Source organism: Nerophis ophidion, linkage group LG16, assembly GCF_033978795.1.
Source record: "Nerophis ophidion isolate RoL-2023_Sa linkage group LG16, RoL_Noph_v1.0, whole genome shotgun sequence".
Lineage (NCBI taxonomy): Eukaryota > Metazoa > Chordata > Actinopteri > Syngnathiformes > Syngnathidae > Nerophis > Nerophis ophidion.
The window spans coordinates 33293848-33321382 of NC_084626.1; the positions used below are offsets into that span (position 1 = coordinate 33293848).

Below are 27535 nucleotides of genomic sequence, written 5' to 3' on the forward strand. Positions count from 1 at the left end.
TCCCGGATGGCAAATCTTCTCACCCTATCTCTAAGGGAGAGCCCCGACACACGGCGGAGGAAACTCATTTCGGCCGCTTGTACCCGTGATCTTATCCTTTCGGTCATGACCCAAAGCTCATGACCATAGGTAATGATGGGAACGTAGATCGACCGGTAAATTGAGAGCTTTGCCTTCCGGCTCAGTTCATTAGTAACATGATAATGTCACTCTTGGATAAGGTCTTCCTTGGGCTTACAGTGATCCCATGATAGCATAGCAGGTGGTCCAAGTCAGGCAATTTGTAGAGTTGCTGTAGAAGCATATGACATTTTCTTGATATTCTCAAACCTGACCACCATGCAGAGGTTATGTCAGAGGTGCAAATGCTCGTCTGTTCACAATATCACCAGCAGAAAAGAAAAAGCATAGTTGTGTAATTTACACCAAATTTAAAGTGGACTTATTATTCTCATAATTGATTATTTGGATAAGATTTTTGTACTCCTACAGTTATACACCATTCGTCCCACAAAATGCTTTATAGATCTTCCTTGTATTTTCTGCATAGTTCGAAAACAGTCTACGTAATTAACTAAACGCCCCAACCCTCCTCCGTGTATGACTCCTGCCAAGCACACGTCACTGTTATTGGTCACTCTCCCGGGGACTTCCAAAGGGCTGGCGAGCGCTGCTGAGCCCCAAATTCTCATTTTGCCTCTTTTGGAAAGCAATAAAAAAATAATGACTTTCCCTCACACCCGAACAAACATTTTCCTGGCGTCACAGTTAAACGTGCCAACACTGTGTAATTGTTTTTAGACAGCAGAGGAGCAGTGAATGCTTTTTTAATGGTAGATTTATTTTAACAGAGGGAAAAATAAAAAACACAAATCAACAAAAAAAAATTACATAAAGGTTATGGGTTATGCGAGTGGTTCTCAACCTTTTTTCAGTCACGTAACCCCTGTGAACATTTTTTTTTGAATTCAGGTACCCCCTAATCAGAGCAAATCATTTTTGGTTGAAAAAAAGAGATAAAGAAGTAAAATACAGCACTATGTCATCAGTTTCTGATTTATTAAATTGTATAACAGTGCAAAATATTGCTCATTTGTAGTGGTCTTTCTTGCACTATTTGGAAAAAAAGATATAAAAATAACTAAAAACTTGTTGAAAAATAAACAACTGATTCAATTATAAATAAAGATTTCTGGTTTCATGAACTTAATTCTAAAAATGTCTTCACCCATCCATCCATTTACTACCGCTTATTCCCTTTTGGGGTCGCGGGGGGCGCTGGCGCCCATCTCAGCTATAATCGGGCGGAAGGCGGGATACACCCAGGACAAGTCGCCACCTCATCGCAGGGCCAACACAGGAAGACAGACAACATTCACACTCACATTCACACACTAGGGCCAATTTACTGTTGCCAATTAACCCATTTCTTCACAAAAAAAATAAATTTTTAACATCAATATTTATGGAACATGTCCACACAAAAAAAAAAAAAACTAGCTGTCAACACTGAATATTGCAGTGTTGCATTTCTTTTCAGTTTATGAACCTACAAAATTACATTTTGTTGAAGTATATTATTCAATAAATATAAATGATAATGATAAATGGGTTGTACTTGTATAGCGCTTTTTTACCTTCAAGGTACTCAAAGCGCTTTGACACTACTTCCACATTTACCCATTCACACACTGATGGAGGGAGCTGCCATGCAAGGGTGAAGTGTCTTGCTCAGGACACAACGGACGTGACGAGGTTGGTACTAGGTGGGGATAGAACCAGGGACCCTCGGGTAGCGCACAGCCACTCTCCCACTGCGCCAAGCCGTATATATTTATAAAGGATCTTTGAATTGTTGCTATTGTTGGAATATTTTTTTTAAATCTCACATAACCCTTGGCATACCTACAAATACCCCCAGGTACCCCCATTTGAGAACCACTGGGTTATGCGATTGGCTGGCGACCAGTCTAGAGTGTACCCTGCCTCTTGTCCGAGATCAGCTAGGAATCTCACACAATGGTTTCCCGAACCATTGTGAACTGTGTACCATTGCCAGAAAGCCTTTTTCAACACCTTTTTAATACAAAGCCAATGGGGGTTGGCGTGGGAGTACCATGGCTTTTCTCTTCAGTCTCTATGAATCGCAGCGCCTGTGTTTAGCGCCTTGATGAGTCGGTGATGCTTCCGTGTTTAACTCTGCAACCTCCGTGCAGAAATACCGTGTTGCATTGTGAAGGTCCGCTCGGAAAATGTGACTTGGGGATTATGGCGATGTTAAAAGTATCATCACGTATCCTGCGGCGAAAATACAAAGGCCGTCATTAAATAAACGGCTTTGAATACACCTAATTTCAAACCGCCAATTCTGCAAAAAAAATTTGGACATGTTTAATTTTTTTGGGTCCCTAGTTCTCAGGGTTCATGGCGAATGAGTGACCTGGTGACCAGATTTTGTCTTTGGTGATCACATGGTCTTAGTGAAGCGTAGAGAATTGCCATTAACCGTGATCTAAACCGGCAATGTGTGAACAATCCTTTATTTGGGATCCTAGTGAAGAACTGCGTGAGCTCTCTCGTAGTTGTTGCATGTTTCTTGCACTGAACGAAAACAGCACATTGTAAACAGTCAAAATTCCTTGGGTGTTAAACATACTTGGTCAACAAATCTGATTCCGATTCCGATAAGTAGTACAGAAATTGGATAGATGGATGGATTACTTTGGACCAATGAAATCCATCCATCCATGCCTTCTACCACTTGTCCTTTTCAGGGTCACTACGGGTCCTGGAGTCTATCTCAGCTGCATTCAGGTGGAAGGCAGGATACACCCGGGACAAGTGTCCACCTCATTGCAGGGCCAACACTGATAGACAAACATTCACACTCACATTCACACATGAAGGCCAATTTTTCGTGTTGCCAATCAACCTATCCCCAGGTGCATGTCATTAGAGGTGGGGGGAAGGCGGAGTACCCGGAGGGAACCCACGCAGTCACGGTGAGAACATGCAAACTCCACACAGAAAGATCCCAAGCCCAGGATTGAACTCAGGACCTTCGTATTGTGAGGCACATGCACTAACACCTGTTCACATTAAGTCAAACGCACTCACACAATCATTCAATAAGCCATTTAGTCCGTTTTGCACTCACCCTCATCGAAAACGAAAAGCACATGACTCCGCCCCAAAGCTGAAAGTGAATGACCAGCCATCGAAAAAGGAAACAGAGCCGGTACATAGAATAAAAATCTACGATGCCTAGAAAACACAGGGTGAACCACAGACAGACACCTACAGTATTACAGTCAACAAAATGGGAATCAACAAAACATATGTTTGTGTAATGACAGGAAGAAAGAAGAAATGATAGTCACAGATTGATCTGACATATATGGTGAGCTGTCGTCATACATCAAAAGACTCACAGTAAAATCAAGGGACCAAAGGATTATGGTTTTCTACACCAGTACGACTAATTTTCTAAGAAACAATTGCTAAGACAGGCTGGAGGAATGAAATATGTAGAGTGCATTTTTTAGTACAGAACGGGAGGGGAAATGGTGGTGTGAGTTTAAAGTCATACCGGACGGAACTCCATCAAGATTTGCCTCACTGTCAAGCAAGACGCAAAAACAACATGTGCCGCATAATATTCTCTTTTGCTGTGGTATTTTACAGGTTATGGATTGCATCTATGTGAACTGTTTACCTTTAATAGCTGCTATGCAAGCACATACTGTATGACACATATGTTCATTACAGCAGTCGACAGAAATAACTGAACTGAGATTAGAACTGACAGGAAGCCTACCCCATTGTGGGAAATATATATAACTATTAGAGGTGTGTGTGTAGTACAGAATATGTGCACACAGTTACGAGCTTGAGGGTTAAAATATCCTTTTCAGCATCTCTTGTTTGGAGCTTGCATGTTCTCCCCATGCATGTCCATCCATCCCTTTTCTACCGCTTGTCCCTTTTGGGGTTGCTGGAGCCTATCTAGGCTGCATTTGGGCGGAAGGCGGCGTACACCCTGGACAAGTCGCCACCTCATCGCAGGGCCAACACAGATAGACAAACAAAATTCACATTCACACACTAGGACCTATTTAGTGTTGCCAATCAACCTATCCCCAGGTGGATGTCTTTGGAAGTGGGAAGAAGCCGGATTACCTGGAGGGAACCCACGCATTCCCGGGGAGAACATGCAAACTCCAAACAGAAAGATCCCAAGCCTGGGATTGAACCACAGACTACTCAGGACCTTTGTATTGTGAGGCAGACACACTAACCCCTCTTCCACCGTGAAGCCCCTCATTCAAAGTGTTTTTTTTATTTTCATGACTATTTACATTGTAGATCCCTCTGGCCCTAAGTCTCTACCCTCTGGCCGTAAGGCTCTTGAACGCATCATAATAATCCCCTCAATTCCCCTCAAAATGACTCGCTGGAATAAAAAGACAATTCAGCATACATCCATAAACGTGGACGCATATGAAAAAGTGCAATATATTTATCTGTACAGTAATCTATTTATTTATACATGCATCGTATTGCTTTTTTATCCTGCACTACCATGAGCTAATGCAACAAAGTTTTGTTCTTATCCGTACTGTAAAGTTCAAATTTGAATGACAATAAAAAGTAAGTCTAAGTCTATGTTTAGATTGTCACTGAAGGCATCAAAACTATGAATGCACCCATGTGGAGTTATGTACTTAACAAAAAAAGGTGAAAAAACTAAAAACGTGTTTTATGTTATAGTTTCTTCAAAATAGCCACCCTTTGCTCAGATTACTTTTTTGCACAGTCCGGGCATTCTCTTGATGAGCTTTAAGAGCTCGTCACCTGAAATGGTTTTCACTTCACAGGTTTACTTGAAGCTCATTGAGAGAATGCCAAGAGTGTGCAAAGCAGGAATCAGAGCAAGGGGGGGGGGGGGCTATTTTGAAGAAACTATAATATAAAACACGTTTTCAGTTATTTCCCCTTTTTTTTCTGTTAAGTACATAACTCCACGTCTTCATTCATAGTTTTGATGCCTTCAGTGACAATCTACAATGTAAATAATCATGAAAATAAAGAAAATCCATTGACGGAGGAGAAGGTGTGTACAAACTTTTGGCCTGTGCTGTATGTACAGAACATAAACATAATATAATCACTGCTGAAATTTAGCTGCAGAGGGAAATGATGGTCATTTTTTTTTCATTTCATGTGTGCTTGACTAATTTTTCTGGGCTGTTAGCTTTTGACAGACAGAAAAGGATGGTACTGTGCGACTTGTTATATGTGTCCCCAGTGGGATCTACATGAGAAAAACGTTGACATTATGACTGCAGAAAGTGCACAGAAATGGCACCAATATTTCCTTTGAGCAATTGATGGTTGGACTCACCCATCTGGCAAAAATGTTAATTCTCCCATATTCACCCCATGAGTTGCCATTCAAGTTAATGGGAGTCAGTGAATCGTGAAGGATTTTACTTTTAAATATATTATTGTGACTGAAGTAAAATATTGGCAATGTAAATAACATGTTGTTGTGTTTTTTTTTCTTCTTTCATGCTAGCCTATGCTACAATATATCGGAAGACTTTTCCAATGTTGTAATTCTGCCAGTGTCTATATGATACCATTGTGGACAAACTTGCATTACTCTGGAGGCATTGTTTTTGTTTGTTGTCTTAGTAGTTCATTGAATTGTATATGTAGTAAACTAAGGACTGATAAAAATACATCACCATCATAAAGATTTCTCCGATTTAGATATCTCAATCCCTGATGGAAAGCTGTCAGCAGTGTATGGTATTATAATTTATGGTGGTAATCTCGGTTCCACAATGGAGCAGAGTATACCTTGGTTGGAATCACACTGAGCCTCTCATAAATTATGTGGGAGCAGGAGTTTGTTCCAGCTCAAGCAAACCCTTTCCTTCTCTCAGTCTCTGGTGCGTTTATGTACAACCTAAAATGGCTGATGTCTCATCTTTACAAACTCATGCAAGAGCATAAACAGTAATTGTAGCACTGGAAGGTCATTTGCATTTGTTTGGAGAGATGCAGCAATGATTACTGTCAAACCTGCATTGCTGTATTTTTCTCTCTAATTGACTGGGACTTGCAAACAAAATATTAGAGAATATAATCAGAGATGGGTTCATTCAAATTCAAATCTGATTACTAAGACTTTTATTTTATAATGATAATTATTTGTAATTCACAAAACCAATTAGGTGTATTGTTTAGAGTGCCTTCCAGCCTGAGAGGGACAAGCGTAGAAAATGGACGGAGGGAAGGAAATCATCCATCCATCCATCCATCCATCAATTTTCCACCGCTAGGCCTGGGGTTTCAAACGTACGAACAGATTATATCCGGACCGCATGATGAGTTTACCAAGTATAAAAATGGGCGTTTTTTTTTTGTTTGTTTTTTAAATGAAAGAAACTGTTGTTCTAAATGTGTCCACTGGATGTCACAATAGCAATTCTGTTAGGCATGCAAACTGTTTAATCTAGGGGCCAAGCAAGAGGTACACAGTAAAGGGGGACTGTTGCTGCTCCTCCTCGACCCACATGAAACTTAAAACCTGCCGTTTTATGTCTTCTGCTTCGAGCACATGGTCATTTGGCACCCTCGTTGCCCCAAAATGTCTCTGTCAAACACAAGAAAAGTGAACTTAACCCTTTCTAATCATTTTTACCACAGTTTATTATGGTTTGTTCAGTTAGTTCTGGATTGATACGTGGACATGACAAAGGAGGTATTTGATACATAGAAGAGTTTACATGCTGTGTTTTTGTTCAATCCCGGAAAGACTGATTTAAAGTTTAATCCTGAATTTGTAGATACACTGAAGCTCATTGTGTTTTTGAAACTGCACCAATTTCCAAGAATTTTCAACAAACTTGAAGTGTTTTGTCCAGAGGATTATTTGTAAAATGTACATTTTCAGAATGTGCTTGTTTTATTTTTGGCCAAAGTAAAACAAAGAAAACAATCTTTATTTTGAAGTTATCATGCCTTGATTTTACCATTCCGGCCCACTGGGGAATAGATTTTCCTCCATGCGGCCCCTGAGCTAAAATGAGTTTGACACCCCTGCTCTAGGCACAAAATAAAATCGGTGTTTTCTTTAGAAATCCACAAATGAAGAGGTAGTGATAATCCTGCTCTCAACATTTTTATTTTCTTGTTCCAGTAACTGTAAAAGCGCTTCTTCATAATAATCTCATTAAATCAAATTCCGCATTAATGCTTTACAGTGAGTTTGGCTGATGGTTAATTTAGCCACCTGACTTTTAGATTCATGTATTTTTATTGGTGTCTTTCTTTCTCAAAAGATTAAATAGAGTATGCACAAAGGATCACAATTATTTTACCAAGTTTCATTTTCATAGTGAACTACACATTACTACAAAGCTAATTGATTTTAATGTACATTCTAATTACAGCTCCTGCTGTGGCTGTGAAGCCCAATCCTTAACCGGCAGTTTCTGTTGCAATTTCTGCAGATGTAGTTTGTGCGAGGCCCTGTTTCTGATTGTGGTTGCGTAACTTGATAGTGAGGTCTATAAACTGACGAAGCCACGTAAACAAACTGCAACTTTAAGTTTTGGAACAGAGATTTGGATATAACATAACGCTCCCATTGTAGAATTGCAATTCTTACCTTCTCCAAGCGGTTTTTGTTCGATTTAGTTTGTTTTAGTTAGCAACATAAATACCTCTCCAAATGCAGATTTTGATATCAAATAATGCTCCCCATTGTAAAATTTCTGTTATTGCCTCCGTAAATTAGTTTATGTATTCGCCGAGGTTTGTATGTTATTTAGCAACATAATATGGACGGACTTTGATCACATTTTTAGAAAAAGTCTGAAATGGGTCCTGAAACAAGTGCAAAATTAGTTTGTCAAACCATGTATACTGTATTTTTCGGACTATAAGTCACAGTTTTTTCCATAGTTTGGCCGGGGGTGCGACTTATACTCAGGAGCGACTTATGTGTGAAATTATTAACACATTACCATAAAATATAAAATATTATTATTTAGCTCATTCACGTAAGAGACTAGACGTATAAGATTTCATCGGATTTAGCAATTAGGAATGACAGATTGTTTGGTAAACGTATAGCACAGGGGTTGGCAACCCGCGGCTCTTTGATCACTCTGATGTGGCTCAGCTGCTAAATTTTCCGGCCCAAACGATTATTCTGGGAGGTTTCCGGATTTTAGTACCTCTCTCAGAAATCCCCCGGGGATAGCATTCTCAAATTTTCACCTGGACTTCAATACTGAGGGTGTGCAGTGATGGCAATGCCTTTAACCTCATCTACAACATGTCGTCGCGCCCGCTTTTACATCACGCGATCTGCGTGTCGACTGATCACATTTCATATTCAGCCTCTGTTAACACACCAAAGTGACTGCAACGCATACTTAGTCAACAGGCATACAGGTTACACAGAGGGTTGTACTATAAACAACTTTAACACTATTACTAATATGCGCCACACTGTGAACCCACACCAAACAAGAATGACAAACACATTTTGGGAGCCGCGACGCTTTCCAGGGCACGGGCCCCTCTCTCGGGACGAACCCATTCCAGGGCGCCCTGCCCTTCACACAGAAAAGAGAACTCTCCCCGGGGCCCCCGCGAGCTTCTCCGGGAAACATCGGCACTGTAACACAACATAAACACAAAAGAACTAATACCCAGAATCCCATGCATCCCTACTCTTCCGGGCTACATTATACACCCCCCCGTGCATCGATTGAGGTGGGCGGGGTTGTGGGGGCTCTTTGAGTGGTAAAGGTTGCCAACCCCTGGTATAGCATGTTCTATATGTTATAGTTATCTGAATGACTCTTACCATAATATGTTACGTTAACATACCAGGCACCTTCTCAGTTGGTTATTTATGCGTCATATGACGTACACTTATTCAGCCTGTTGTTCACTATTCTTTATTTATTTTAAATTGCCTTTCAAATGTCTAATCTAGGTGTCGGGTTTTATCAAATACATTTCCCCCAAAAATGCGAGTCCAGTGCGACGTATATATGTTTTTTTCCTTCTTTATTATGCATTTTCGGGAGGTGCGACTTATACTCTGGAGCGACTTATACTCCGAAAAATGCGGTAGTTGAAAGTAATCTTGTCACCGTACAGTATAGACAATCAACCATCCAGGCAGCTTTGGGTTTATACCATTTAGACCACTTTTGTTTTTGGTTTGTTTCCTGGAATGTAAAATAATGCTGAAAATAACCACAATAAATGAGGTTTTGTGCCTATTGTGCAGAGGAAACAGATGGCCCTATATCCAGATCTGATCTATATCCTTCTGCTAACCTATGTTGGCAAAAGGCTTATGTTTGCTGTCAAATTTTGCCTTGCACATGAGCTGCTTGGTAATCGGGCAGGATTTGTTGTAGTTCGCCTGTGCAAACACAACCATTGCTTGAACAGAAATTAATACACCGGTTTAAACGATGATTAAAACAAAACTGTAAGCTACCATTGTTTGCGTCCATGTGAACATCCTATATGTTACTGTCTGTTAATATACAACATGAACTACCCCATGCCACATCAGGAGGTAGTCCTGAATCCGATTGAAGTCGGGTCCTTTCAAATGTGACTTCAGTCTAAACGCAATGCGACCTGAATGTGACCTGTATGTAGGACTGGGCGATATGGCTTTTTATCTGTATCTCAATATTTTTAGGCCATGTCACGATACACAATATATATCTCGATATGTTGCCTTAGCCTTGAATGAACACTTGATGCATATAATCACAGCAGTATGATGATTCTCTGTGTCTACATTAAAACATTCTTCTTCATACTGCAATATTATATGCTCATTTTAAACTTTCATGCAGAGAGGGAAATCACAACTAAATCAATTGACCAAAACTGTATTTTTCAAACCGTTACTAAGCAGTGGCACAAAAATGTGTGTAAATTCCAAAACAGAAAGTGCAAGATTGTCAGAGACATTTTAAAACAAGCTATTAGTGCACTTTTGTGCATGATGTCACTAAGATGACATATCAAAACAAAACTACATTAAAGTTCAGTTTTTGTACAGAACACCACACAATAGTTTAAAACATATAAAGTGCACTTTTTTGCATGATGTCACACAAGAGAGATGCTTGGGCATTTTGTTGGGTGTGGCACCGGCTGAGATGTTGACATGCGGAGTTTCAAGCACTCTTCATTCTATAGCGGGTTATTTTTCAAATGGTGCTACACATTAGCAGTGCTGGTGCTTTTGCGGCATACATGTAAAACCTCTCTCTCTCTCATTACCACTAGCACCGCTCCGTTAGCACCACTGTTAACGTTACCTATGTCGCTACCTCTCTGCTCGACGGGGCGCGTCAGTATGTGACATATGTAAGAAGACGCGCTTATTTTAAGTCTCTGTGAGAAGCAGAGACAAGAAAGAGTGAGAAACGCCTGTAGTGTAATGCCTGCAGCTAAAAGCAACTGCGTGACAATGTATACTCGAATGTCACGATAGTCATTTTCTATACCGCACAGAGACAAACCCGCGATATATTGAGTATATCGCTATATCGCCCAGCCCTACCCGTACGTGACTTTTTCGTGAGCTTTGAACAAGCTTTGTCACTGGCAGTCGCCAGCGGAAGTGGATATTTTTATCACAACAACACCCGGTTTAGGTCAGCAAAGTTTTTGGTGTATCCCTTGTCAATAGTGCACAAATAATAGGGTTTATGGATTATAAGTACCGTATTTTTCGGAGTATAAGTCGCTCCGGAGTATAAGTCGCACCTGCCGAAAATGCATAATAAAGAAGGGAAAAAATATATATAAGCTGCTTTGGAGTATAAGTCGCATTTTTGGGGGGAAATTCATTTGAAAAAATCCAACACCATGAATAGACATTTGAAAGGCAATTTAAAATAAATAAAGAATAGTGAACAACAGGCTGAATAAGTCTACTTTATATGACGAATAAATAACCAACTGAGAAGGCGCCTGGTATGTTAACGTAACATATTATGGTAAGAGTCATTCAAATAACTATAACATATAGAACATGCTATACGTTTACCAAACAATCTGTCACTCCTAATCGCTAAATCCCATGAAATCTTATACGTCTAGTCTCTTACGTGAATGAGCTAAATAATATTTTACGGAAATGTGTTAATTTCACACATAAGTCGCTCCTGAGTATAAGTCGCACCCTTGGCCAAACTATGAAAAAAACTGTGACTTATAGTCCAAAAAATACGGTATATATATATTTTGATTCCAAAGAAATACCGATTGTTGAAGGACCGGCATTGACATATGAATTGTATAATAATACTCACATAGATCCACGCTGATGTACGTGTCTCCTCTACTTGTGTTATTAAATGGTTAGAACTCTCTCAAATATATTACACTATGTACAATAATTAATTCATACATCATAGGCAGTAGAAAATGAATAGATGGATGGATCACATTACTTTTACTTTCAGGTAAAAAAAAACACTCATTTTAAAAGGTGTTGCACATTTTATTTTATTTTGTTTTGTCTTCCTTTGTTTTCACATTATCGATGTGTGCAGGTTTATACTGAGTCCGATAAAAATCTAAATTTACTTGAAGTGTAAACAGTCAGCTAGAAAAAAATCTGATGAAAAAATATCTAATTTAGGTCATTTTGGCCTGCAGTGTGGACGTAGTCTTAGTATGTCTTTAATGAGGGCACCAAAAAGAAGCATCCCAGTTTCTCAAAAGAAGCAGTGGAAAGATGGATAGACAGATTGACAGACAGATAGAACGATAGATAGTACTTCATTGATTCTTTCAGAAGAGTTCTCTCAGGAAAATTAAAATTCCAGCAGCAGTGTACAGAATTGAGATCGAATTTAAAAATTAAAAAGTAAATAGAAAATAATGGGGATATAAATGGAAATAAAATTTTAAAAAATTATAACAGTAAAAATAAAAAGCTACAATGAGAATAAAAATACAACTGTAAAAAAAAGGAATATAACAAGAGAAACTATGACCATGTTATGAAAATGTTTGCACTGTTATTGCACTGTTAATTGCAAGAGTTGCACCACATCTGCTAACAGCCATCCTTGTTGCACAGGGGTAAAGTCGGGTAATACACTAAATAAAAAATCTGAAGCAGGTGTAGTATGTTGGGGAATTTGATGAGTGGGCAAATGAAATAACATAGCCATTAGGCCATGCAATTTTAGCATTTTGTGTGTGCATAAAACAGGCAAGTGTTGTTTAATCTTGTCAAAAAAATATATGTCGACCATTTGAAAAAACAAAAATAAACAAATGTAAAATAATTCTAAGTTCTTCTTTGCATTGATATGTGTTTAACGAAGGGATACAATAAACAAATTATGAAGAAGAAAAATCCAAACAAAAGCCATGTGAAGTGTGAAAAACTAAACATGAGCGGTTGTGGAAAGAATTAATGCGGTTGAGTGCTGTGATGAAGAACCGAGAAGGCACAATCATCAAGCTAAAAGGAAAACTGAGCTTCGATGCATTAGCTAAAAACTTGGAAGACGCGATTAATGTTGATAAAACGTCACCTCTGATTAATCACAACAGTTTGCATGTCCTGTAACAGGGCCAAAGAGTCATGCAACACTAACAGGACTGCCCGGGTTTCACACTGCTTGGCGAATAAGACGACAGAGCATTTAGGCCACATTATAGTTTCTGAATGTATTTGAAGAAGTAACTTGATAGAACACACTCTGCATCTTATGTTTAAAATTCACCAGAACATTACCGTTTGAAGAGATCTGGGTTCCTGTTCTCATGCGGCAATATGATAAACATGTCACTTTTATTCATACTTGCGAGAGATGTGTTGCATTAGCAAAAATACATTCGGGGGCAGATGAGGATATCATCTTTACTTCGCAAGAGAAATGCATGTGCATAACTAGTCAAGGCAATGTCCCAGTTAAATCACACATGCTACTGATGACTTTGTTATGCAGTTGAGACACAGTATATCTCCTTTTGTTTTCTAATATACTTTTTATAATTATAAGATTAGGATGCAGTAATCAAAAAATTGTCTAAATTGCAAGAAGAAATTCACTCATAAAATCTATATTCAACAGAAAAATAATCCATATAGTGTTGTGTCAGACCAGTCTTCCTCTCAGGGAATAAAAGTCACTGGTCAATCCCAAATTCTTTCAGAAGACATATGTTGAGTAAAAAAGATCGTCAAGACAGAATAGCAATATTACCAAGTTATACTAAAGCTTTAGGAGACCAGTCTTAAAAGCGGCATCGGGAAGCGGTTTTAAAATCAAACGGAAAGAGACAGCTTATTTAGGACGAAAACAGCCTCCCTCCCGCCCAGAAAGGAATTAGGAGGCTGGGTGATATATCGATATACACGATACAATGGGGCAAAAAAGTATTTAGTCAGTCTTCCTCCAAACACGACGAGTTGAGTTTATACCAAAATGGATACATAGATGATACAGCAGAGGATTGGGAGAAAGTCATGTGGTCAGATGAAACCATAATAGAACTGTTTGGTATAAACTCAACTCATCGTTTTTGGAGGAAGAAGAATACTGAGTTGCATCCCAAGAACACCATACCTACTGTGAAGCATGGGGGTGGAAACATCATGCTTTGGGGCTGTTTTTCTGCTAAGGGGACAGGACGATTGATCCGTATTAAGGAAAGAATGAATGGGGCCATGTATTGTGAGATTTTGAGCCAAAAGCTCCTTCCATCAGTGAGAGCTTTGAATGGTTGATCAAATACTTGTTTTCCACCATAATTTACAAATAAATTATTTAAAATTCCAACAATGTGAATTCCTGGGGTTTTTTTCTCACATTCTGTCTCTCACAGTTGAAGTGTACCTATGATGAAAATTACAGACCTCTGTCATCATTTTAAGTGGGAGAACTTGCACAATCGGTGGCTGACTAAATACTTTTTTGCCCCACTGTATATCGCAGGTTTGTCTCTGTGCGATAGAGAAAATGACTATATCGTGATAATCGAGTATATGTTGCTTTTAGCTGCGGGCATTACACTACAGGCTCTTCCCACTCTTTCCTGTCTCTCCTCCTCACAAACAAGCACACTTTCTTACATACGTCACATACTGTCACGTCATACGTCACATATTTATACGCCCTCGCGGAGCAGAGAAGTAGCAGCATGGGTAACGTTAGCTGTGATGATAGCGGAGCCATGCGAGTGGTAATACGAGAGAAAGAAGGTGCGAATGAAGGAAGAATTCATTCCCAAGAAAAACAGCAGGGAGTCCATCCTCTGGCGGTGGTTTGTCTTCAGGTGGGAAAATGTTGAACAGTAATTTGTCAAGTGCAGTGCTGAAGCGTTGCTATTAAAAGTAGCATCATTGCTAATATGTAGCATCATTTGAGTCACCCGCTAGAGAATGAAGTGTTTGAAACTTCGCATGTCAACATTTCAATTGGGTGCCACGCGCCCACACCATCAAAATGCCGAGGCAAACATTTCCAGATCAACACCGTATGAAAAAAATAGTCAACAAAATTTAAAAACGTCCGTAGTAACCTAACATATAGCGAAGGAGGAATACTATTTGATTTTCTATTATGCAGCTCATTTTTATTTGACACTTAAAATGTCTCTGACAATCATGCACTTTCTGTTTTGGAAATAACATGAATGTTTGTGCCACTGCTAAATAACTTTTTAATAAATACACTTTTGGTCGATTGACTTAGTTGTGATTTCCTTCTCTGCATGAAAGTTTAAAATGAGCATATATTAATGCAGTATGAACAAGAATGTTTTAATGTAGACTTATAGAATCATCATACTGCTGTGATTAAATGCATCAAATGTTCATTCAAGGCTAAGGCAAAATATCAAGATATATATCGTGTATCGCGATATGGCTTAAAAATATCGAGATATTAAAAAAAGGCCATATCGCCCAGCCCTAAAAGGAATACAGCCCAATGGTTCTAAACAGATAAGGTAAAAAGGGATTACATCATCCTCCCAATACACATTCCAACGCTTTCAAGATAAAGCAAAAGAGTTTACTCGCGGACATAAGATACAAGCAAAAAGTTTACACATGGGAAAATATTATCTGCTTTAAACAGAATTTCTGAATCAAGAAAAAATTCTTAAAAATAAATGCATTATGGGGCGGTACAGCTCGGTTGGTAGAGTGGCCGTGCCAGCAACTTGAGGGTTCCAGGTTCGATCCCCGCTTCCGCCATCCTAGTCATTGCCGTTGTGTCCTTGGGCAAGACACTTTACCCGCCTGCTCCCAGTGCCACCCACACTGTTTTAAATGTAGCTTAGATATTGGGTTTCACTATGTAAAGTGCATTGAGTCACTAAAGAAAAAGTGCTATATAAATATAATTAACTTCACTTCTCCACAATAGTCAATATTTACGTACCGTATTTTTCAGATTACAAGGCGCACTTAAAATCCTTTCATTTTTTAAAAATCGACAGTGCGCCTTATAACAGCCTAATGTACATCATAATTCTGGTTGTGCTTACTGACCTCAAAGTAATTTCATTAGGTACCTGGTGTAATGATAAGTGTGACCAGTAGATGGCAGTCACACATAACAAAAGATGTGTAGACTCCCATATGATGCCAGTAAACAACACCAAAACTTTAAATGTTCCGTTAAGAATATAGAACATTACACATGGCACTCAAAAATCTGTCAAAATGTTTTAAGTATGACTTCGGTAAACTATAAAGCCGCACCGTTTGATGGATTGTCGGTGCATTAAACATACGAGTATTATCATGATAAGAATAAGCATATTACCTGGCGTATTGCTTCGCATTATTATGCAAAAACAACATTTCTTACCTTCTGGTACCTGCTGATGTGAATTTGGGATCTGCAAGAATCCTGAAAATGTGCACGCGTCCGCAATTGTTGCCTTTGCAGACACTGTAGTTATAAGATTGTTATTTTTCCTCTGTCTTCTTATGTGGCATTCATCTTCCTCTTTTGCCATTTCTAATATAAAGTAGCGTAAAGTTCTTACTTACGTCTGTCAGTAGACTAGCTATATCAAAGCGTAAAACCTGGCGTGAGTTTACATTAGTCACCTACAGAACTTTAAATATTAGAGGGTTCCGGTCAGATGGTTTTTCACAGGACACATTTCTCCCGATGTTGCATTATTGAGCCATGGATGAGGAGATGTTGCTCCATTATTGATTCAAGTAAAGTGTGAATGTCATTAAAACATCTTTTGACACTTCATCCACTCCCGTCCTTGCACGCTACACCGCTACAACAAAGATGACGCTGCCAAAAGTGAGCCATGTAAATAAGACCGCCCACAGAACGGCGCGTCCTGAAGCGAGTGTCAGAAAGTCGCTTGAAGATGATCCGTAAAACAAAATCTGCGTAACATTTTGACCAAAGGACCACCAATACCTGTTATGTAGTCCACAAGGAAGTGTTTTACATTTAAAAATACAACATAATAATATGACTCCTTTAATGTGCCCCATAATCCGGTGCACCTTTTATATGAAAAAATATTTTAAAAAAGACCATTCATGGGCTTCACGGTGGCAGAGGGGTTAGTGCGTCTGCCTCACAATCCGAAGGTCCTGCAGTCCATGGTTCAAATCCAGGCTCGGGATCTTTCTGTGTGGAGTTTGCATGTCCTCTCCGTGAATGCGTGGGTTCCCTCCGGATACTCCGGCTTTCTCCCACTTCCAAAGACATGCACCTGGGGATAGGTTGATTGGCAACACTAAATTGGCCCTAGTGTGTGAATGTGAGTGTGAATGTTGTCTATCTGTGTTGGCCCTGTGATGAGGTGGCGACTTGTCCAGGGTGTACCCCGCCTTCCGCCCGATTGTAGCTGAGATAGGCGCCAGCGCCCCCAAAAGGTAATAAGCGGTAGAAAATGGATGGATGGATGGCATTCATCGGCAGTGCGCCTTATAATCCGGTGCGTCCTATGGTCCGGAAAATATGGTAAAAAAAAAACCACTTACTATTACTCATTTACTTGTTGTGGTTATTGGTTTCACAGTACTTCTGTGTCCAGGGATCCCTGAGTGTGTGAACATTAACAAAAACATCCAAAAGATTATTTGGAGAAAATATCGACCTAAGTGTTTAAAATTTACAAAAAAATCCTAATACGACCCCTTTAATGCACCTTATAAACCGGTGCGCCTTTTGTATGACAAACGACCTGAATATATCCGCTCATCGGCAGTGTGCCTTTTAATTTGGTGCGCCCTATGGTCTGAAAAAGACGGTAACAATTCTAGTGCCTGATTGTAGCTGAGATAGGCGCCAGCGCCCCCCGCAACCCCAAAAGGGAATAAGCGATAGAAAATGGATGGATGGATGGAAGTCTGATCAGTCTGATCTTGTCTAAAAGTTCAGTTTAGAGACGTTTTTCATTCGTTCATTCATTCATCCATTCAGCATAACATTAAAATATAGTTGTTTTTTTTGGTTTGTATAGATAGTGTTAGCATACTTGTGAGTATGTTAGCATGCTGGCTTATTTTTGCTAGCGTCTCTCATATTAGCATGCTAACCTTTTATGCTAGCGTTTTTGCTACTTTCTATGTCTTCACCAACAAATACTGCATTTTGGTAATTCTTCGTACCCAGTCATGTGTTAGCTTCTTAACGTCAGCATGCTGGTGTGCTAACAATAGCATTGAAAACATTTCCAGCTAATATGACACTTTGTCTATTTCCACAGTCCTACACCTTAGAGTTATATAACTTGGAATGTTAACTGCTAGCGTGCAAATGATAGCATGCCAGCACGCTAACGCAAAGTGCTAACTCTCTTTTATTGCTAATTTTACTTTTTTTTTTTTGTCTAATTTCGCAGCCATACACCTTACACTCGTATAACTTGGTATTTTAACATGCCAACTGTATACATTTTTAATGTTAGCATGCTAGCATGCTAACATTAAAGTGCTAGCTTTTGCTCTCATTTTGCAACCATTTACCCTCGAGTCATATAACTTTTATCTGCCACTTGTTACATTATTTACTTTTTACTTTTTAAATTTGATCTCAATTCTGTACACAAATGCTGGAATTGTAATTTTCCCGAGGGAACTCTCCTGAAGGAATCAATAAAGTACTATCTATCCATCCATTTTTCTACCGTGTGTTCCATCTGGGGTTGCGGGGGTGCTGGAGCCTATCTATCTATCGATAAAGTATTTTAAAAGTCACTGTGTTTTGTTAAAAAAAAATGATGGTACAGCAGCAACAAGCATCTGCTTTATTAGGTACCATGCAGAATGAAAAATAAGTCAGATCTAGCAGAAGCTCAGAAAGCACCAGCACACCATGTCATACACTAAATAATGAACCAGCGCTGAAGGAGGGAACAATGTGGAACTAAGCAGATGTCCTGGCAGGGTAACAAACACACAGTAAATGTGTTACAACACACAGACACCAAAGGTGCTGGAAAACACACTAAACAGGAAATACAGGAAAAAAAAACAACAGCACCTTTTGACAAAGTGGTAATTAGGAAAAACCAAGTCCAAACAATCATGTGAGATCATGACATCTGCATTGTACTTTATCAGGAAATGTGCAAATGTTTAGATATTCTATCAAGTCAACGCGGTAACACTTTAGTATGGGGAACACATGTTCACCATTAACTAGTTGCTTATTAACATGCAAATTAGTAACATATTTGCTCTTAAAGGCCTACTAAAACCCACTACTACCAACCACGCAGTCTGATAGTTTATATATCAATGATGAAATCTTAACATTGCAACACATGCCAATACGGCCGGTTTAGTTTACTAAATTGCAATTATAAATTTCCCGCAAAGTGTCCTGTTGAAAACGTCGCGGAATGATGACGCTTATGTTGACGCAAGCTTGTGACGATATTAGTTGTAGCGGACATTTTATCCCAACACCACTCACGGCTAAAAGTCGTCCAATTTAATCGCATAATTACACAGTATTCTGGACATCTGTGTTGCTGAATCTTTTGCAATTGTTCAATTAATAATGAAGACTACAAAGAAGAATAAATTTGGTGGAAAGCGGTGTGTTTCGGCCGGCTGTAGCAACACAAACACAGCCGGTGTTTGTTTGTTGTGAAGCTTTATTTTGAAACAGAGCGGTCAAGCGAACATGTTCCTCTACCACATGTCAACCGGCAGGTTTCGGTGAGAAAATTGTGGTAATAAGTTGGCTCTTACCGTAAACATGAGCGGAGCTTGTGTCGTTCTTCCTGCAGCTGTCAAAGAGGCAGCTGCGACTTTCTTGGCTCCTCCATGGCTTCACTCACAGACACTGGCGGTCACCACACCCCTCCGACTTTCAGGTATGACTTTATAATCTCACTAAAACACTAGTAACACAATAATCAGAAAAGAGATTTTCCAGAATTATCCAAATAAATGTGTCTAAGAAACATCTGAACCGCTCCCACTGCCCTCGTCTTTTTTTTTTTCTTCTAGTCCTTCAATCTCCCTATCCTCATCCACGAATCTTTCATCCTTGCTCCAATTAATGAGGAAATTGTCGCTTTCTCGGTCAGAATCGCTCGCGCTGCTGGAGGCCATGATTATAATCAATGTGCGGATGTGAGCAGCCCTCACACCGGTGATGTCACGCGCACATCGGCTTTTACTTCCAGTACACGCAAAGGCTTTTTTATTTGTGACCAAAAGTTGCGAACTTTATTGTCGATGTACTCTACTAAATCCTTTCAGCAAAAATATGGCAATATCGCGAAATGATCAAGTATGACACATAGAATGGACCTGCTATCCCCGTTTGAATAAGAACATTTCATTTCAGTATGCCTTTAATTAGTCACTATTAAGTACTTATTGATGCCTTTTTCTGCATAGCCTTATTATACAACCAGTAAACTAAGAGTCTTCCCTAGATAACCTCAGAATTAGTCATTCAAACCCTAACCTCAACCCTAACCCTTGTATGGGTCCAAATAATTCTAAGTTAAGTCTGTGTTACTTTAATAAGCAACTAATTAGTAGTGAATATGTTGCCCATACTAAAAAGTTACCGACAATGTTAAATGATTTTTAGTGACAAAATGTTGTATTTTATAAATTATTATTCAGTGTTTTTTCTTTTCCCTTCAAAACAAGTGAGCCTCTCCAGGCTATACTGACCACACATCCTTACTTTTAATTGACATCCATAGTGTTTCAAAGTGTGTGTGTGCCTGTGTGTGTGTTCTGGTAATGCTTACTTAATGGGGACATCGCTCTGTTTACCGAGTATTCTTTAGGGGACCTCTGATGGTATGGAGACAAAAAAACAGGTCTCCTAAAGGGAAACCTTTTTAAATGATAGTCAGATCCGTTCTGAAGAGGCCAACAAATATGTTGGCCTGTTCTTTCACCTTCGTCATTATCTTCCTCTTTATGCTCTACTTACCTTGTATAAAACTCTATTTGAACCACATTTAAACTACTGTAATATCATCTGGTGTAACACCTTCCCTACCTACCTTCACAAATTAGAATCCATGCAAAAGAAAACCATACAGGCCCTGTCATGGTCCAAATTTAATGCCACCACTCGTCATCTATTTCATAAATATCATCTCTTAAGACTGACAGAGTTCAATATTTATCAAAATACTTGTTTAACCTATCAAGTCATTTACAGGCTGAATCTTAGGCTCTGTAGTTTGGTTCCTATCAACCATCCCCAGCATGCCCACAACACTCGTAACTTAGATCTGATAACAGGTACACATCGTTTACTGGCTTGTACCGCTCGCAGTGTCGTATGCAGGGGACCAAAGATGTGGAACCAGCTTAATGAGAGCCTCAAGATGCTGTATCCATTCTCCAACTTCAAAACGAAACTGAAAACTTACCTATTAACCACCTATCTCTAAAGCCTCATGTGGGGTAGACTACTGTTGGGTTTTGCATGGTTGAATGAATGTATTTAATGTATGTGTATGGTTGCTTTAGTACTATTATCTTGTGTTTATTATATAGCGTTGTTGTTGTTTTTTTTGTTGTTGTTGTTGTGCTTGCTACCATATTTGATCTTTCCATGTATATATTGTCCTTTGGACAAAAGCTTCTTCTAGCTTATTTGGGGGACCCTTTCACATACCAACATCTTTAAAAGATGATATTATCCACTATTGAAAATGTTATATGGTATTGTGAATAAACTTGTGAAACTTGAATCTAACTGATTTTTTAAGCTTTGGCCCGTAAAACATGTTTACTGGTTAGTTTGAGTGTGAGACATTTGCACAGCAGCCCCCTCGTGGGGCGGTACCTGGTACTGCACTTGCTGCTCTGCTCACACTTCTTCCGTGGTTTGGTTTAGTGTTCCTTAAGATGACATTTTCATGCAGTCTGATTATAAAACATTCTTACCTTAAAGTATGATTTACATTCAGAATGTTCTATTCTTCTACTATATATATGGTAGTTGGATTTGCAGACAACTTCATTACTGCTAAATAGCAGTTTTCAGTAATGTCACAGAAGATGCAGGATTTCCTTTAATATTTAAGTGGGGAAACTTCCTATAAGAGGACAGCGGTAGTGCTGTATTCTGAGGATCATGTCATACTTAATTTGAACTTTTTTTTTTATTTATTTAAATGGTCCTCAGTAGTCACGTACAAATTTGCGTGAATTATGCAAAATTATTTAAATTTGGTCCTCCATGAACTATATTAACTCTTTTTTCCCCCCAGAGTCCCCAGTAAGAATGATCAGCACATTACGTCATCAATACAGACATTTCAAGACGTATGAGCTAACTGGGCAGTGGCCATTTTACCTAATTTTGTTTATGCCTCCACAACCTGTAGAGAGGGTGGTCCCCACAAGTGATGATCAAAAGCTTGGGCCCCATTCCAAATGATAACCAGAAAGTGTGTGTGTGTGTGTGTGGGTGTGTGTGTATGTGTGTGTGTGTGTGTGTGCGTGCGTGTGCGTGTGTGTATTTCTGCTACTCACCGAGTCTCTTTGCAGCCTCTAAGGCCTCAGAGGCCGTGTCAGCTACATAGAACCTTTGGACAGCCACACCACACTCTTGCATCAGCTTTTTACTCTGATACTCTTGAAGATTCAGCCATCTTTTAGAACCGAGCCAGGTGCGCTGAAGCTGAAAAAATGAAAACCGAGATGTCAAGATAGGACTGAGAATGTGTGAATTGCAGTTATTTAAAGTTCATACGAGGATTTCATCTCACAATCCAGACAAGGCTTAAAGGCCTACTGAAATGAGATGTTCTTATTTAAACGGGATAGCAGGTCCATTCTATGTGTCATACTTGATCATTTCGCGATATTGCCATATTTTTGCTGAAAGGATTTAGTAGAGAACATCGACGATAAAGTTTGCAACCTTTGGTCGCTAATAGAAAAGCCCTGCCTCTACCGGAAGTCGCAAACGATGACGTCACCCGTATGAGGGATCCTCACATCCTCACATTGTTTTTAATGGGAGCCTCCAACAAAAAGAGCTATTCGGACCAAGAAAATGACAATTTCCCCATTAATTTGAGCGAGGATGAAAGATTGGTGTTTGAGGATATTGATAGCGAAGGGCTAAAAAAAAAAAGAAAAAAAAATCAGGTGAAAAATAGAAAAGGCGATTGCATTGGGACGGATTCAGAAGTTTTTAGACATATTTACTAGGATACTTCTGGGAAATCCCTTATCTTTCTATTGTGTTGCTAGTGTTTTAGTGTTTAATAGTACCTGATAGTCGGAAGGGTGTGTTTACGGGTGTCTTGAGGCCAGTGTCTGATGGAAGTCGACGGCAGCTGTATGGACGGCACAAGCTCAGCTTATCTCCGGTAAGTGGCAACTTTTTACCACAATTTTATCACCGAAAACTCCTGATTGACATTTGGTCGGGATCCATGTTTGCTTGACCGCTCTGATCCATAGGAAAGCTTCACCTCCGGGAATTTTAAACAAGGAATCACTGTGTGTTTGTGTGGCTAAAGGCCAAAGCTTCCCAACTCCATCTTACTACTTTGACTTCTCCATTATTAATTGAACAAATTGCAAAAGATTCAAAAACACAGATGTAAAAATACTGTATAATTATGCAGTTAAAGCAGACGACTTCTAGCTGTGTGTGTGAGCAGCGCTAATATTTCCTTACAGTCCGTGACGTCACGCACACACGTCATCATTCCACGATGTTTTCAACAAGAAACTCCCGGGAAATTTAAAATTGTTATTTAGTAAACTAAAAAGGCCGTATTGGCATTTGTTGCAATGTTAATATTTCATCATTGATATATAAACTGTCAGACTGCGTGGTCGGTAGCAGTGGGTTTCAGTAGGTTTTTAATGGTAACAAGTTCTCTCCAGTCTTCTCACCAAGGTCTTACACAGTATACTGTACATGCCTTGACCTTACTGAGAATGGAACAGACTAAATCCTCTCTCTCCTCTTTGTCTGGTCTGCTCCCTCTAAACATCTCTTTTGCTAGTAATGAGGCAGCAAAGCTTTGGAGCTGTTAGCAGCATCAGCAGGCACAGGGCTTGTCAGCTCCAGCGGCTGTTGCTATTAAAAATAAATTGCCATTTTAATCCGATGGACGGACAAAAGCATGTTTTAGTTAAATGAAAGAAAAACAAGGCTGGCAAAGTGAGTTTAGGCAAGTGTGCCTTAGATTCTCCACTGTTTGTATTTTTTAAACCAATACATTAAGGTTCGTTGGCCGTTTTGTTTGTGTTTATTCCTGAATAGCGTCACTATGGTAACATGAACTGTTCCCAATTTAAAATACGCCTATCGGCGCAAACAAGACCTTTCTGAAGGTATAACATATGTGGGGGTTTGTTGACCAGTTCGTCTCGTAGAAGACAAAAGGTGTTTTTTTTTTCTTTTCGGGAATAGTATTGCCATGGTAACACAAAATGTTCCCAATTTAGAATACACTTACCGGCGTGAATGAGACCTTTCCAAAGGTATAACATATGTGGGGGTTTGTTGGCCGGTTCGTCTCCATCCATCCATCCAGTTTCTACCGCTTATTCCCTTTTGGGGTCCCTGGTGCCTATCTCAGTTACAATCGGGCAAAAGGCGGGATACACCCTGGACAAGTCGCCACCTCATCGCAGGGCCAAGGCAGACAACATCCACACTCACATTCACACACTAGGGCCAATTTAGTGTTGCCAATTAACCTATCTCCAGGTGCATGTTTTTGGAGGTGGGAGGAAGCCAGAGTACCCAGAGGGAACCCACGCATTCCCGGGGAGAACATGCAAACTCCACGCAAAAAGATCCCGAGCCCGGGATTGAACCCAGGACTACTCAGGACCTTTGTATTGTGAGGCAGACGCACTAACCCCTCTATCCCCGTGCTGCCCCGGTTCGTCTCGTAGAAGACAAAAGGTTTTTTGGTTTTTTTTGTTCATGAATAGCATTGCCATGGTAACACAAAATGTTTCCAATTTAGAATACGCTTACCGGCATGCGTATTCAGAACGCATGATGTCAATACTTCAGCGTCGAGCAGATATGTGTTTAGCAGCGGACATCGTACTATCCCCAAATTATAAAAAACACTTCCCAGTCACAACTACTACTAGCATCACTAAGAGCCCGTTGACCTTCTTTAAACTTAAAACTGCAGCTCGGCTTGAGGTGAAGGCTAGTTGGCTTTTAGCGTAACGTTAGCTCATTTTGCTGTGTGTGTGTGTGTGTGTGTGTGAGTGTGTGTGTGTGTGTGTGTGTGTGTGTGTGTGTGTGTGTGTGTGTGTGTGTGTGTGTGTGTGTGTGTGTGTGTGTGTGTGTGTGTGTGTGTGTGTGTGTGTGTGTGTGTGTGTGTGTTAGGGGCAGCAAGGCCCCGTCTGTCTGTTATTTCACATGAACTAACATGAAGTCCATGGTGTTCAGGGATGAATAGTATCTCCTATTGTTACTGTACTATTTTTTCAGCTATAGTTATATTAATCATTAGTAATGTAGCAGCCTAGTTTTGAATGGCAGGGTCCCTGCTATCACATGTTGACAAAAATATAACATTTACATAATAAAAGTCAACTACAGGCTTCCCAAATGCTGTAATAAATTAAGCATGATTAGTTGACTTGAAACGGTTTAATGTTGCACTTTTTATATGTAGAAGAAAGGTTTTGTCTTTTTATTTAATCAAAGCAACAACTTGAGGCAGTTTAATGTGGATTAAAGTGGGCAGAATTATTATAGGGTTCCCAATGGTAAAAGGATAAAGCCATTGTTTACAAAATTGGTCAATAAATAACCAAAAAATTTATATTTTGTTGTTTTCTTACTGTACCGAAAATGAACCGAACCGTGACCTCTAAACCGAGGTACTTACCGAACCGAAATGTTTGTGTACCGTTACACCCCTACCAATTACGCTAACATAATTAAAAGTGTCCAACGATGACATCATTACTGACCACCATAATGTATCCTACATACAACAACTGCTCTCCTCATACAAAAAAAGCAGATCCATCCATCTGTCCATTTTCTACCGCTTGTCCCTTTCGGGGTCGCGGGGGGTGCTGGAGCCTATATCAGCTGCATTCGGGCAGAAGGCGGTGTACACCCTGGACAAGTAGTTACCTCATCACAGGGTCAACACAGACAAAATTCACACACTAGGGCCAATTTAGTGTTGCCAACCAACCTATCCCCAGGTGCATGTCTTTGGAGGTGTTGAAGAAGACGGAGGACCCACAGGGAACCCACGCAATCACGGGGAAAACATGCAAACTTCACACAGAAAGACCCCTAGCCCGGGGATCGAACCCAAGACATTCGTTTTGTGAGGCACATGCTCTAACCCCGGTGCTGCCCCCAGAAAGCATCCACAATGGAGCATTTCTGATCCACGTACACAAATGTGTTCCACAATCACAATGGTGTGACTGGCACATTTGAGAATGTGTCCATGGTTGACTGAGTCTTGCTAGTGGAGTTTTCCTTATCCCCCCCCCCCCCCCCCCCCTCCCTCCTGCGCCTCGGGGTTTGACCGACTTTTTAGGGAACAGTCATAGAAAAAAAAACAGAAAGTAAGGGACACATAAATTGACAGAAATGTTGAGATTAAAGGCAGATATAGACATGAAAAAAGAACACATACAAAAGTATTTGACCACCCAAAAGATCAGAATTAGGTGTCCTAATCACTTGGCCCGGCCACAGGTGTATGAAATCATGCACTTAGGCATGGAGACTGTTTCTACAAACATTTGTGAAAGAATGGGCTGCTCTCAGGAGCTCAATGATTTCCAGCGTGGAACTGTCATAGGATGCCACCTGTGTAACAAATCCATTTCGTGAAATTTCCTCGCTCCTAAATATTCCAAAGTCAACTGCCAGCTTTACTATAAGAAAAGTGAAGAGTTTGGGAACAACAGCAACTCAGCCACCAAGTGGTAGGTCACGTAAATTGGCAGAGAGAGGTCAGCGACTTCTTTGCACAGTCAGTTGCTAAAGAGCTCCAAACTTCAAGTGACCTTCCAATCAGCCCACGCAGCGAGCTTCGTTAAAGTGGGTTCCCTTGGCCGAGTAGCTGCATCTGAGCCATACATCACCAAGTCCAATGCAAAGCGTCGGATGCAGTGGTGTAAAGCACGTCGCCACTGGATTCTAGAGCAGTGGAGACGCCTTCTCTGGAGTGATGAATCACGCTTTTCCATCTGGCAATCTGATGGACGAGTCTGCCTTTAGAGGTTGCCAGGAGAACGCTACATTTCGGACTGCATTGTGCCGAGTATGCAATTTTGGTGGAGGAGGAATTATGGTGTGGGGTTGTTTTTCCAAGAGTTGGGCTTGGCCCCTTAGTTCCAGTGACAGGAACTTTGAATGCTCCAGGAAACCAAAACATTTTGGACAATTGCATGCTGTCAACCTTGTGGGAACAATTTGGAGAGGCCCTCTTCCTCTTCCAACATGACTGTGCACCAGTTTTTGATTGATTGAGAAGTTTATTGACAGCTTAAAGAATTGAATCCATGTAACGCTTTAAAAAAGGCAAATGGATGGCACAAAAAGCCAAAAGGCTTGTTTCCATGGTGGTCCATTAAATATGAATCACATTTGATACATGCAATGATGAAAGATATATAACCTGTAACCCATCCATCCATTTTCTGCCGCTTATTCCCTTTGGAGTGGCGGGGGGCGCTGGAACCAATCCAAACTACATTCGGGCGGAAGGCTGGGATTACACCCTGGACAAGTCGCCAACATGTATATAAAAAATGTTTTTAAAAACTGATAAATTGTGGACATATACACAGCATACATGTCAGGTGATACGAAAAACAATATATACAAAAAATGGGGGAGGGGTATATACACTATGTACAGGACACTATGTACATGACTATGCACATGTTGACTCCAAGAGTGTGCAAAACATCCATCTATCCATCCATTTTTTACCGCTTGTCCCTTTTGGGGTCGCGGGGGCACTGGTGCTTATCTCAGCTAAAATC

General features: G+C 40.0%; 1 protein-coding gene across 3 annotated transcripts in view; it reads right to left on the bottom strand.

Moving 5' to 3' along the window:
• The window catches only part of suclg2 (succinate-CoA ligase GDP-forming subunit beta), a 225093-nt gene that overhangs the window by 167265 nt on the left and 30293 nt on the right, over positions 1-27535 (bottom strand). For all 3 annotated transcript variants that reach the window (XM_061874945.1, XM_061874947.1, XM_061874946.1), the window contains exon 2: positions 22049-22196. In XM_061874945.1, coding sequence (XP_061730929.1) covers positions 22049-22196 — 148 coding nt within the window. The remainder of the gene's footprint in view (positions 1-22048; positions 22197-27535) is intronic.